Here is a 15,602-nt window from a genome sequence, read left to right as displayed (position 1 = left end):
CACACATTTCTGAAACCTCCCTTAAACCTAACGTCAAATTTTAATTCAAAAAAACAATTAAAAAGCAACCAATCAAATTATGACACATGACGGTGTTAAAATAGTGTCAAACTTTTGGTGTCAAAATATCAAAACCCTTTATCTCTCCAGCTGTATGTGGGCAAAGTTGGTTCCCCATTGTGGGTATTATAAGACCATCAAATATATAAGATTAGGAAAAATATATATTTTTGTAAGATTTAAGAACATTAAATAAGTTGAAGTTTTATTTAATATATTTTACATGACAAAATTTGTAACGACATCTATAAAAAAAGAGTATATAAAAATACTCAATTTATTATAACACACAACAGCCATGCTCTTTCAACACAGTAATACAACACAAACTGATAGAACAGAAAGAAAAAGATAGAAGCTTAAAACATAACTGAAATACATATAACATTGTTGTGGAATAGCTTTTCAAGAGAGGGTTGGAGTGATTGTGCAGACTAGTCATCCTTCTTCTTGTTGTTCTTGTTGAAAATGGACATGATATAATTTATGATCATGTTACAGCATGCTTTGAACCAGTGAAAGTTACTCCCACTCTCTCTCATCTTAAGCTTCTTAGAGGAATAAGCAGAAGCAGCAGCAGTGGGTTCATGAGAAATCTCCGGAAGCTGATATAGTTAAATGAGTAGGTATAATAAGTAATTGAAAATGAATGATGAATGATACAGAGAGAGAAGTGTAGAACCTTAAGGTAATTGTGAGGAAATGAAGAAGAAGATGATTCTAATTCTTCAGGAGGAGGAGGATAATTGAGATCAGGAAGAAACTTTCTTTCATACTTCACCCTCTTCTTCCAACAAGAATAACAACAACATTAAAAGGTTATAATTATAACTCAACGAATAGAATACAATTATAAGTAAATGAATAGAATAAAAACCTTATCGTGATTGTGAGGAGATGATTCTGATTCTTCAGGAGGAGGAGGGTAATTCAGATCAGGAAGATACTTTCGTTCATGCTTCACCCTCCTCTTTCTGCTCTCTCTACAGTAACAAACCCACTTGCTGTGTTTTCTCTCCATCCTTTGAGCAAAATATTCCTGATTGTACGTCCCTTTATATAGAAAATAATTAGGTTGGATTTGCCGAGTTACAGAACAACAAGTCAAAGGTATATTTATTGTCCCTAAGTATGTAATTAAGTATCTAAGTATGATTGGCGAATTATAGAACAGTCTTAATCATTAATGGGGACATTAATTAAGAGGATATAGGTGTGATTGACAAATTATCTTCAAAATCTGTAATCTTCCACAACCATTTTCTTCTTGGTGTACCAGAAGAATAAGAAAGACAAACGACACTATATCAAATATTGATTGTTGTGGTCAAAGTATTTTGTTTTTTTTTCTTTTTTTTCTCTGAGACTGTCATGTCATTTTCTAAATTATGATACTGTTAGTGTGTATTTTTTTGTCTTTCTCTTCTTATTTCTTTTAACTTTTCTAACTTCTGTCATTTATTTTATTTATTTATAACTTTCTATAACTTAAGATATTAAAAGAATTTAAATATATTATTTAAAATGATTAACTATATATTAGCTATTATTATAATATTATAACTATAGTAATGACAAATATTATAACTATAAAAATTATTTTAATAATATATTACTATTATTGTCATCATTATCATATTTCTATTATAGAAAATACATTTTATAATAATATAATATTTATATTCAATTATAATAATACTCTTTAATATAAATTTCATCTTTCTGCTTAGTTATCTTTCTTTCTAGTCATCTTTCTTACATCTTAGGAGCTGTCATACTCAGCTTCAAATTGTTTGTTGTATTTTGTGCAAACACTTTGGTTTCGTTTGTAAAGTATTTTTCAAACTCGTTTTTTTCAACACTCAATAATTTAAATTATATTTTAATTAAATAACTTAACTCATTTATTTTTAGTACTCATAATTATTAAATTCATTTATTTTTACTATTCATTTATTTTTACTACTCATAATTAACAGGAGATGTAAAAAAGTGTAAGCTGCCAAAAGATGGTTTTTCACCTTTCAGAAAACATAGATATTTCCATGGGATGATAAGTTAACTTATACATTTTTTATTTTCATTTTACAACTTATTTTACTAATTTTAACTTTATCTTTTTCATAAATAGAAAATTCACTTTTTAAATTAATATATTACCCTTAAATTCATTGTCAAAAAAATATTTTTTTAATAATAGTATTATTTATAGTTATTTTAAGGATGCACTTTAGACACCAATGTGACTGATGATCTCCGATGTCAATGCACATCAATGCACTAATTAAGCATTTAATAAACTATTTTACTTTTTAAGAGTAGCATGCTAATTAAAAATATGTATTTATAAAGAAAAATAAACAATGAAAATTAAACTAGAAGTGTTTACATACAGGATAAAATAAAAATTTCTGTTATATTTGAACTTTTAGTTCATGAATTGATCTGTCCTCTTTTAGAATTAAATTTCAATTTGTTAAGGTTTAATCATTTCAGATATTTTATTTTGGTAGTATTGTAAATCATCTAAATTAGGTTCTTTATTATAAAAAATTAAATTAATCTAGATCTCGTTGTTAGTTTCGTACTAACACCGTTAAAGAAGGTGACACGTGTCAGTTCGTGATTTTTTTGAAATTTTTAATTATTTTTATTTTTATTTTTTATTTATATTTAATTTTTAAAAAATAAAATTAGAAAAATGTCACGGGTCATCTTGATATTGTGTCACGTGACAATGACAGTGTGACATGACACTACTAGTGACATTTGTCATTGATATTGTGTCACGTGACAATGATAATGTGACATGACACTTTGATATGTGTCATTTTCAGACCACATGTCATTGCACTAATTTAATTTGGTCCCTGTATTTTTATTGTGTCTCAACTTGATTCTTTTTTTTTTATTATTTTGTCTCAATTTAGTCTTAATTTTAAAAATTAAACAATTTTATCTCTCTTCAAATTTAAACAAAATTTAAATTGTATACAAATCTTAACAAATATTTTTAACAAAATTAAATTTAATTATATTTATATTTACTTAATCATATAAATGTTAATTATGTTATTTTTAAACCACAAATTGAGACTTTCTTTCATGCTTCACCTTCATCTTTCTGCTCTCTCTACAAACCCACATTCTGCCCTATTTATATAGCTAGAATTGGAGGTGGAATCTTAACCATGTGTGAAAAGTCTTCCAAGTTTGCATTGTGCTTAACCTTAACCAGTATTAGTTAGAGTGATCACTTTTGTTTATGCTTATTTATAATTATAAAATTAGCACAAGCCCTTAGCTCAAGTCGGCCAGATTGTGATTGCGCTGTCTTAATCGTTATTAATATCATTATTTTAGCCCATGGCAAGAAAAAAACAAAAGCCCACTCTATCAAATGGACATTTCTTCTTTTACTCATTGAAAATGTTGCTGAGTCTTTCACTGATTATCCTTTTGTCTTATTTCTGTTCGGCCATTTTTTTGTTCCACTCGGCTTTTCCACCAACTTCATTATACCATTCTAACTTTTCATGTAATGACATGACTTTTATCACCAAAAATTGGATTCTTCTATGTAAGGGACTGAGAATCATTATTGTTTAATAATAACAAATTCTCAGTCACTTGTATATTGTTGCAATATGATAAAGTTTGAATTCAATTACAGTAATGTACTTTATTTATTCCAAACAACACTTAGTTAGTTATAATTGAAATACCATTATGTACTCCTACAAAAGAAGCCACTTAGTCTTCCACAAAAATTGTTAAATTTGATTTATTTCACAGTTACGAGGTACAGGTCAATCATGTTCATCATCGGTAAAATAAATTAATTGTGTACAACATCTATAGAAACAAATAATGAATAAATGGTACAATAATGTTAATTATTTTCATAGAACCAAATGTGCAGTAGAAACCCCTGCTTGAATAGTGAAGATATAATACACAAGCATAAACTCAATATTAACAAATCTAATTAAACAGTTTAAGAAAAATTGCATAAGAATGAAATAATCAGAGAGACCATACTTTGCAACACTGAGGAATGACAAATAAAGGTGAAAAATTATGGGTAGAACATACTTGTTCCCAACACTGAGGAAGCAGTTTTGTTTATGTTCTCATCTCTCCGACATTCTTTGCGACATTCTTTGCAAGGCTGACACATGCCTGAAATTGAAATTTTGAAAGTTGCATTCAACCAAAATCTTTAAACTAACATAAGCAAACCAAATATAACGTACATCTATTATTATTCGTTTTGTTGCTCATCAGGGCGCTTGATTAAGTTGAATAATGTATAGGTCAAAGAATCCCGAGTCCTGCTATCTGGGTGGTGTTCAATTGCACACATCATTAACGGAAGAATTTCCTGCAGCCAAACAACAATGCAACATATGCTGAAGATCGTGTAAGTGTAAATAAAGAAAAGTGAGTAGCCACCTCACGATGATTGATCAATACATAGGGAACAATTTTAGGCAAAGCATCTGCAAGTATCTGAATGGTTCTTAATTTGTCAAAGAAAAAACATTTGTAAGAAACCTAAACAAGAGAAAACACTTTCAATTTAAATGGTAACCAAACTATCGTATCCAAAGAAATGATAATTGTTAAGTTAATTAAGTTAAGTAAAGGTAATCAAAGCTATTTGACAAAAAAGTTGTAGGGTTTTTAAAATATTTAAAACAATATTATTCACATGATAAATTATCCAATATTTTAATCACACATGATTGGATTTCTTTGAATTCGGTGTCTACCAGTAGTACTTTATATATTTTATTCTAACCTATTTTTGCAATTAATTATCAATTTTAAAATTTCACTATCAAATTTAATTGGCCCTACATGTGATTTACTAGTTTATTAAATGTGAAAACTTACAATATAGAAATTTCAGCACCTACAAAAATGAAATCAAAATCCTAGACAAATTACTTATTTATAAACCATGATTTATGATTGAAAAGAGAAAACAGCACCTGATAATATACCAGGAACTGGAATGCATTTAATATCTTGCCTGTAAAGAGCAAATGACGTTTCGAAATCAATTTGAGTCATTTAAATAAATTCAGTCAAAAAATCATATGGACAACTAGCGGCACTGAGGCAATAGACAATAAAATACAAAATCTAACTGCAGCTTTCATAAATTCAATCTCCTTCATGTCATAGGTCATTATTCTATTTTTAGACTAGAACTTCTATTATTTTCATAACATAATTCATTGTATTATGAATGCTTATTAGAATATTTTTTTCTCTTTACTTAAATTCATACATAAATGTATACATTAAAAAAACATACATCAAATATTTCCTCCATAAAATATCTTACATTCTCATCAGTTCACACCTCATCATCATATATTTCATTAGTCTTGGATATCTCTCGTTGTGTTATAAACTTTTGTTTCCATTCTTTTAACCTTTGTCCTAAAATTTTTGTTTTTTTTTTTCATATTAATAAACAACAAAAGAAAAACTTAATCCAAAGACACTTACATGTATTATTTTTGGGTACTCTACCACAATAAAGTATAAGGGTTTTGATCCTTTTTCCAATAAATTTTTTGTCTTAGTAGATATCAATTTCAATAAGCGACTTATCTATTTTATCTATCCTGATGATCTTGATCTTCAAGAGGGGGATTGTAAGAAAGACGATGAATATGTGGATGGTTTTATATTTTCAAATTTGCTTTTAAGACAATAATACTATTAAAACTAAACATGTTGAAAGGAAAAGAGTGATAGATCAAAACCTTCTTCAAGGTGAACATGGTAAAAATCCCATAGAGAAAAGACTATTCTAGAATCAGCTCGAGTTTAAGAGTTCAGCACATTACACGAGGTAAATATATTTGAACCAATAAATCTAATTCTACTAACCATGATGAATTTCTTTGTGATGAGTCTGTTACAAGTAATTTAAATCTTTCAATTGCCCTTCGTAAAGGAACTAAAGTCGTAATACATCACTGAAAAACATGTATAACTTTGTTAAGGAAGAGTTTTTATAGCGAGGATTGGAGTTATTGTGCAAAGCACTTGTTCTTCTTATTGGGATTGGGTATGATATAACCCATCAGCTTTCTCCACCATCCATGCTTTGATCTTAGAAGAAGAAGGAGAAGCAGCAACAGTGGGTTCATGACCAATCTCCATAAGCTGATATAGTTAAATGAGTAGAACTATGCAATAACTGAAAATGAATGAAGTGATAAACGAATGCATATAATATATATTTGTAACAGTGAGGAAATATCAGAAGACTAACAAAACGTAATAAGACTAGTTTATTACGTAAACAAGGTCTGGCTCCGATTGTACTTCCTATGAATTCAAATGAGATCATAGGAAATCAATCTAATTACAAGAAGTTTCAGCAAAACAGAAATGGAAATGGAAAGGAAACACTAGTACATTATCACAACAATGAAAATGAAATTACACAGAGATAGAGAAGAATAATTTTCCAATTCATTGCTTACCTCTCTCTTACCCACCCTCTGCTATATAACTAATTCCTTTTCCACAAATACCCTCTCAAACGTGAATTTGGGTATCTCACACGTTTCTCCTTTCCTGCCATGTCAACTCTTTGAGGTGGTGACACCTGTCCTTGGATGTTAACAACTTTATTGCGTCTTCTATCCTCAACATTTTCTTCTTGACTTTGTTCTCTCTGCATTTTGTTCTTTATTTTTGTAATGTGACCCTCCTCCTCATTTGTGCTTGTTACAATGCTCTCTCCTTTAAAATTAACCTTGTTCTCAAGGTTAAACGATGGATAACCCTCGACTATGTCTTCCTTGTCTTCCCAAGTTGTGTCATGTTCCCCTAATCCTTCCCACTATACCAGGATTTGAGAAACTGTGGTCGGACCTCTCATAATTTCCTGTTGTCATGAATTATATTTTTCCTTTGATTGAATCTATTCATTAACAAAATATATTGATTATAAATTGATTGAATAAGATCATAATATAAGAAAATTGATTGAATGCTAAATGTAAATATATAATTTTATTATTTTAAAAAAATGATTTTCTAGCAGTTTTGAAAAACCCTCAAATACCGATAGTTTTGAAAATCCCTAATAATTACTGACAGTTTTTGTAAAAATCCCTGTACTGACGGTTTTGAAAACCTCCCAAAAATCGTAATGGTTTTAAAAATTCGTCGCTAATTCTGACGCTATTCTCAATGGTGTAACTGCAGAAAAAGTATTTAGGGGGATTAAACCTCCGGTAACATAAAACAAAACCGGGTAAAATTGGATATTTTTATAGTGATCCATGTCTTTATGCTTGTTTCTATGTGTAAAAACATGTAATTTATTAGGTGATTTAAAAAGTGTATGTTAATGTTTTTTAGTCTTTTATTTTGAAACTTAATTTTAAGGTAGATTTTTTTTTAATTATTTAATTTTTTTTATCTAATTGATGTTTCTATTTGACATTTAAATAATTATATTCCATTCTTAAAATTTTATACTAGAGAAACAATTGTGTACAATTTTTACATAGTTGATACTATTATATTTTTTATTGTGATTTTTGTTTTCGTAAAAAAATATTTAATCAATATTTGAAATAGTAAATAAGTGGATGTAATAGGGATAAAGATGAATTTTTATTTGGATGAGGTAGTTAAAGTTATATATATTTATTTTGTTCTGTTGTGAAAATTTTCAGATTTCGAAAATAAAAGTTGTGTTTTTTACTTCATTTATAAGAGTCGATATAATACGACATATGCTAAAATAAATTTTCAGAAGTTAAATTTAAAATCTAAAAATATTTTAAGAATGAAAAGTAATTTTTTTTATTAAAGATCAAATACATATTCTTTTAAATACTACAAAGACTAATTTTATTTTAGCAGTGAAATCTGTATTGTTTTAATTTTCAACAAATGGTAACTCAGAGTTGAGCATGTTCGTAAAATGAACATGTGTGAAATGCATATTAAATAGAAAGATAAAAAAAAAAATGTGTATTTTAGTTTATGATATTGAAGGAAGGTGTATCAAATAAAAGATTGATTGAACTACTTAAGTATTTTTAAGGAGATATTTATATTATATTTTGTCAAATTTTCACGTAATTATCTAATTAGTTATATGAAAATAAATTTGATAGGATTATATTGAATTGGTTCAAAAAATTAAATTTATGCTTAATTTAAAACGACCTAGGCTTCAAGGCCGTGATCACATGACTGAGAGCAAACTCATGGCTCAAGTTCAAGGTGTAGGGTCGAGATCAACGTCCAAGGTCTATGTAACCGTCTAAAAGGTCCAAGTATGATAAGTGTGAAAAAAAAACTTGTTTTCAAAATTATGTGTTTTTCTCATAGAAAATATGTAATAGTTAATAGGAAAGTTACGTAGTTCTTTGTACATGAATCTTATACATCATTGGAGTGTTGTCAACAGTTTCTCGCCAAGTCAATCATTATGCGCTCAACTATAAGAAAGATTATTTGCTTAGCGCACCAATACCATTCGCTCAACGAGTGGGGTTAGTAAAGAGATGAGCAGTTGAGTTTTCGCTCAACGCATGCAGAGCTGTGCGCTAAGCGAATTAATTAATTCTAGATTGGTTTTTAATTCGAGAAAGACAAAAAACATTTCAATTCTAGATAGAGAAAAATACGAAGAACATTCTAGGAACTCCAGAAAGGCTACTTCAAGACATCTGGACACATTTCTTCACGAAATTGCTTCAAACGTGTATGTTTTAGATGACTAGGAGCAATTAGATTTATTTTTCGTTGGAATTGGATGTAATGAATTTATTATGATGTAAAATTCTTGTGCAATATATATATCGTTGTTCGTTCATATGCTCTTTATTGAATTTACTATCATTGTATGAAAATATAATGTTATTTGAATGTCTCTGCTTATTGGAAAGTAACTTTGAACGTAAACATATAGATAGAGCACCTAAGTGATTTGGGATCTAAGGATAAACTCAATAACTTGGTCATTCTTAACATCTGACTTAGTGCAAATTGTATGTTAAATTGACTAAGGGATTAACACTTTGATACATGAATTTGGAACTAACTGCTAAGGGATTAGAACTATTATGTTTTGATGTGAATGCTTGAATGAAAGAATGATAAATTGTACAAAGTTTTATCTTTATATGATTCATGAAACCCAATTCCAATGAAATTTCTCATAAATTTTCAATAATAATATTTAAAATTCTTGTTATTACAATTTATTTTTGTAATCATGAATTCAATCATTATTATTTCTAAATTAATTTTAGTAGATAATTTCAATTAAACAAACAATACACAAATCTCTTAAAAGAACATATGATATGGCTTGAAAAACACTTATAAAAAAAATACTATAATATCAAAGTTAATTCGAAATTTTAAACACATAATAAATATGATTTTTTATCTTCTTATCTCTAATCTATGTTTATGAATTCCAAAATAAACTTTAAATTAACTATAACTTAATTACAATTTAATTGATAATTGTACGATAGTATTTCTCTAACGACCGGTTTATATCGAGCGGTCAAGCCCATTACATAAATGGGCCCAATTATTAAACTGATTCAGCTTTATTGGGCTCAAAGGCCCATTATGTCACAAACATAAAGGAACGCACAGAATCATATAATATCATATATCTCGTATCAAATAATATCTCAACAGAGATATTTCAGGTAAGTTTGTTTATATTTCATTCTGTTTATATTTTATTTTGTTATATTGATCCAAAGCCTATAAATAAAGANCAAAAGCNTCCAAACANGGTACGCACAATATAGCCTACTCTACGNTGATTCTCACACTCTCATACTTGATTGAGTTTCACCCTCTCTCCGTTCTAGGCATCCACTTGCTGAGGACAGAGGGCCTTCCTATACCGACATCTAACTTGATCGTCGGAGTGCCTTTACAGGTACCACCCCCCTCCCGGGCAAAGATCAGAGTGTGACGGACGGTTAGAAGAACGGACGGCGAAGGTAATTGGAGATTTCGCATCAAAAGGAAGCATAATCGCGCCATCGAGGTTAGTGCTTTCGGTCCCAGTAAATTCCTACCGAAACATTTTGGCGCCCACCGTGGGGCCGAAAGCGAAGACTCCCAATGGTGACCACCAAAAGCATGGACGGTACTGATCATACAGAACTCATAGCGCGACTTCAGGCTCAACTAGAACAACAGACCCAGATGATCCGCCAGCAACAGGAGGCACATCAAAAACTCGTTGCAGAAATAGCCCAACTTAAAGAAAGGCGACCGGAGACGACAAAAGACAATAGCCACACTGGCAATCCCAATCATGGCCACCACAACGACCGAAATAATCACCACCATGATGATAGCGGTCCTCCTCCACGTTCACCTGAACTCCTACCATTCACTGAAGAGATTATGCAAGCCATAATGCCCGATCGGCCACCCCCTCAAATCGAAAAATTTGACGGAACAACGGATCCAGAACACCACCTCCGAAATTTCATCGACTCCATGGCTTTCTACTCCAACAGCGATCCGGTCAAATGCAGGGCCTTCTCCCTGTCTCTCAAAGACGAAGCCCTGGAATGGTATTATACTCTTCCTCCAAACTCTATCGACAATTTTTATACGGTCACCACGCTTTTCAAGAGGCAATTCTCTGCCAACCGGAGGGAAAGGGTGTCTGCTGCCGAATTCGTCAATCTCAAACAAGGGAGAGACGAGCCGCTGAGGACATTCATGCGCAGATACTCGGAGACCGCCAGGAGAGTGAAAGGTGTCTCCCATGAGTTCATTATCAACAACCTCCCCACATGTCTCAAACCGGGGTTCGTCTCAGAAAATTTGTATGCCAAATTACCGAAAACTATGGAAGAATTGCAAGAAAAAATGAACAAATTCATCAAAATGGAGGACCAACAACATTACCGGAAGAAGATCGAAGCTCCGGTCACAGATGCCAAACGTGATGACAGACGAACAGGTGACAGGGGTCGCAATCAAAGGCCCCTTCGAAGAGAACTGAAAGTCCCGCTCGGACCTCGGTACGACCACTATACACACCTTACGGCTCCGAGGGACAAGGTGTTCGACAAAGCCTTCCAAGCCAACCTAATCGCCATTCATAAAAGGCGTACGCCTAGAGATGCGGACGCATCCAAGATGTGTCGGTTTCATGACAACCAGGGGCATTCCACTGAGGGCTGCCAAGAACTTAAAGATGAGATAGAAAGATTAGTCTGTGCGGGCTACCTGCGAGAATTTGTTAAAGCAGAGACAGGCCAAAGGGGACGTTCACCCCAACGGGGACGTTCCCCTAGAAAGTACAAAAGAAGTCCCGAGCCTTCAGGACGAAAACTCGAACGTACTCGACAACGTTCGAGAAGCAGATCCAGAAAGCGAGACACGACCCCCAAAGGTCGTATTGACACCATCTCAGAAGGTTTTGCCGGGGGAGGAGCCTCATCTTCGGCTCGCAAGAGACACTTGCGGAACTTGCGTAGCGTCCATACAGTAGCCCGGAACCCTTTGTCAATGCCGGACATCATTTTTACCGACAGGGATTTTCACGCCCCAGACCCGGAACAGGATGATCCTATGGTCATTACGGCCCGAATTGCGAAGTATGATGTGAGCAAGGTCTTAATCGACCAAGGAAGTTCTGTCAATATTCTATACTGGACAACATTCCAGAAGATGGCCTTGACAAAGGAGGCCATAACACCCTTTCACGAGCAGATTGTCGGTTTTGCAGGAGAACGCGTAGACACCCGGGGATACCTCGACTTGAGGACCCGTCTGGGTATTGGTGACCAATCCAAAGAAATTCGTGTGCGCTTCTTGTTAGTGGAAGCCAATACTTCATACAACGCTCTTCTCGGACGTCCATGCCTGAACGCCTTCGGAGCGATTGTATCAACTCCTCATTTAGCGATGAAGTTCCCGTCCGGAAGAGGTGAAATATGCATCGTTCGAGCAGATCAGAAAACCGCTCGGCAATGTTACACAACCTCTTTGAAAGCCACTACATACAGAAGAGAGAGAAGGCCTAAAACCATACTAGTCGACCTAGACCAGAGGACCAACACAGACGACCGGATTCGACCCCAGGGGGAGATCAAATCGTTCGTCCTGGGGAAGCATGATGAACAGATTACTAATATAGGAGCTGACCTCACTCCCGCGAATGAAAGCGACCTCACCACACTGCTACGAAAAAACAACAACCTCTTTGCGTGGAGCGCCTCCGATATGCCGGGCATCCACCCCAACGTCATTACACACAAGTTGTCCATATTTCGAGAAGCTCGACCAATCGCTCANAAGAAGAGAAGGCTCGGTANTGAAAAAAGGGTGGNTGTACAAAAGGAAGTTGACAAGTTGATCTCAGCCGGATTCATCCGCGAAATAACATATACTACGTGGTTGGCAAATGTAGTCATGGTCAAAAAATCAAACGGTCAGTGACGAATGTGTGTAGATTTCACCGACCTAAACAAGGCCTGTCCCAAAGACAACTATCCTCTCCCCAGCATCGATCGCCTGGTAGACGGCGCGTCCGGTCACATGGTCCTCAGTTTTTTAGATGCATACTCGGGGTATAACCAGATTCCAATGTACGCCCCGGATCGAAGTAACACGGCTTTCATCACCGAGCAAGCTAATTATTGCTACGAGGTAATGNCATTCGNCCTAAAAAATGNAGGTGCCACCTATCANCGCCTCATGGACAAAATCTTCCACAATCAAATCGGGCGNTGCATGGAGGTNTACGTGGATGANATNGTCGTACGCANCTNTTCNCATCAGCAACATTTACGAGATCTAACAGANGTTTTCCAGCAACTTAAAAGGTACGNTTTGCGTCTCAACCCGTCCAAATGCACCTTCGGAGTATCANCNGGTAAATTCCTTGGGTTCATGCTAACAAGCCGTGGAATCGAAGCCAACCCAGACAAATGTCGAGCAATTCTGGAAATGAAAACCCCAACCAAATTGAAAGAAGTCCAGTGCCTAGTCGGACGACTCACCGCCTTATCACGATTTATACCGAGGCTTTCCGAGCACATCAAGCCGATACTCAATAACATGAAGAAGAATGTTCCTCGNCANTGGGACGATCACTGTGANGCGGCCTTNTCCGCCGTGAAAAANATATTGACCAANCCGCCTATCATGAGNCGTCCGGAAGAGGGGTTCGACTTNCANTTATATCTNTCCGTGTCCNGTCATTCGGTAAGNGCCGCNCTCATACAGGAAACACCTGTATTTAAACTTATNTATTTTGTTAGCAGAACCTTGCAGGGAGCCGAGGANCGATATTCACAGGTNGAGAAAGTGGCATTGGCCTTGCTTACNGCGGCCCGGNGNCTTCGCCCCTATTTTCAAAGCCATCAANTTGTCGTCCGAACCAATCATCCTNNCGCNAGGATCCTCAGGAAGCCGGACTTAGCCGGAAGGATGGTTTCCTGGTCCATTGAGTTATCCGAATTCGGCCTANGCTTCGAGCCACAAGGCTCCATNAAAGGGCAACATTTGGCAGATTTTGCAGCCGAATTACNNCTTGCAACAGAACCGTCCGTGTGGAATTTGAACGTCGACGNANCTTCGGANAAACGAGGAGCAGGAGCTGGAATAGTATTGGAAGGACNNAACGGTCTTCTAGTCGAGCAGGCCATATCTTTCACGTTCCAGCTCAGTAACAATCAGGCAGAGTATGAAGCTTTCATCAGCGGATTACTCCTGGCGGCAGAACTGGACATCCAACACTTAGAATGCCGAATGAATTCTCAATTGGTGGTAGGGCACATTAACGACACTTTCCAGGTCAAAGACAACCATCTGCTACGATACTACCACAAAGTCAGCGACCTCATCAAAGCGTTCGACACTTTCAGAATTATTCATGTACCTAGGGAGCAAAATTCTCGAGCAGATTTACTCTCCAAACTAACACATGGCCGAGGGAATTCCCAACTTACCTCGGTAATCAAAACAAGGCTAGAACAACCCCTTTTGGAGACGTGCGCCACCAATGTTACTCCTCCCACAACTGACTGGCGGCATGAAATAATACAGTTGATAATTCAGTAAGAGCAAGGCGCTCGGGTGAGTGCGACTGATTCTAAGCGAATTGCTCGCTTCACATTCATAGGGGATGATCTTTATCGACGCGGATACACTACGCCTCTGTTGAAATGCCTGTCCGCCAAAGAAGCCAAATACGTCATGCAAGAACTACATCATGGAATTTGCGGCTCTCATTCAGGAAAGAGAACACTCAGAGCCAAGATATTACGAGCAGGTTTTTACTGGCCTACAATTGAACAAGATTGCAAGGAGTTTGTTCAAAAATGCATTTCCTGCCAATCCCATGGACATGACACTCGGATCCCTTCGTCCGAGTTAATGGCCATCATAGCCCCGTGGTCGTTCGCACAATGGGGGATGGATATAGCTGGACCCCTACCGCTCGCAAAAGGACAATGCAAATACCTTTTAGTAGCAATCGATTACTTCACCAAGTGGATCGAGGCAGAGGCTCTTGCAACAATCAGTGCTCGGAAAGTACAAAGTTTCATCTGGCACCTAATCTGCCGATTCGGCATACCACAGAAGATCATTACTAATAACGGTCTGCAATTTATCGACCGTACGCTAGAAGATTTCCTACAAGGACTTGGTATCAAACATGTCACAAAGTTCTATCGAACACCCTCAAACCAACGGGCAGGCCGAGGCCGCAAACAAGGCCATCATCTCCGAGTTAAAGAAACGTATGGGACAAGCTAAAAGCTTGTGGGTCGAAGAGCTGCCTGAAGTACTTTGGGCCTACCGGTGTACACCACATGGATTAACAGGTGAAACTCCGTTTAACCTTACGTACGGTACAGATGCCATGTTACCGGTCGAAATAGGAGAGCCATCCCTTCGACGACATATACAAGATATGACTCTTAATGAAGAACAACTACGGATGAACCTCGATACCCTGCCCGAACGGCGCGAAATTGCACTGATTAAAAATGAAGCACAGAAGCGACTGATAACCAGACGGTACAATACCAAGGTCAGGCCTCGGCATTTCAGCGAAGGAGATCTTGTTTGGCGAAAGCGAGGCGACGCACGAAAGAACAAATCGCACGACAAGCTGGCTGATAATTGGGAAGGACCTTTTCGGATCAGCAAAGATCTGAAGAATGGAGCATATCAACTGGAATACTTGGACGACAAAGTTGTTCCGAATACTTGGAACGTCACCCATCTCAAATTTTATTATAGTTAATGTTTTGTTATTCATCACACTTTACAGAACAATTTTCTTTTCTGTCCAACATTATTTCTGTTACCAATAAAGGGGTATTGGTAAAACCTGAAGACAAGTTTTGATGATGCTGCAAATTGTAATTTTTGTTTGTAATAGGAGAATATTTAAAAGCAACTTGTAGTCTCTTGAATGTAGTAGGAAAATAATTAACATTGTAATTTCTACTGATATAATCGATTATGGACATGCTATA

The 15,602-nt window shown here is 35.3% G+C and overlaps 1 protein-coding gene across 1 annotated transcript; it reads right to left on the bottom strand.

Annotated features, from left to right (window-relative positions):
• Nucleotides 1-392: 392 nt before the first annotated feature.
• Nucleotides 393-1,081, bottom strand: LOC106754945. Its single transcript, XM_022778112.1, has 3 exons — nt 938-1,081; nt 743-847; nt 393-665 (listed from the first exon to the last, which is right to left on the bottom strand). The coding sequence occupies exons 1-3, from the start codon at nt 1,079-1,081 to the stop codon at nt 495-497; spliced, it is 420 nt and encodes a 139-aa protein (XP_022633833.1). The 3' UTR covers nt 393-494.
• Nucleotides 1,082-15,602: the final 14,521 nt, after the last annotated feature.

This window comes from Vigna radiata, unplaced genomic scaffold (genome assembly GCF_000741045.1).
Source record: "Vigna radiata var. radiata cultivar VC1973A unplaced genomic scaffold, Vradiata_ver6 scaffold_307, whole genome shotgun sequence".
Lineage (NCBI taxonomy): Eukaryota > Viridiplantae > Streptophyta > Magnoliopsida > Fabales > Fabaceae > Vigna > Vigna radiata.
The sequence above is the reverse complement of the archived record's forward strand: the minus strand, read 5'-3'. Positions and strand labels throughout refer to the sequence as shown.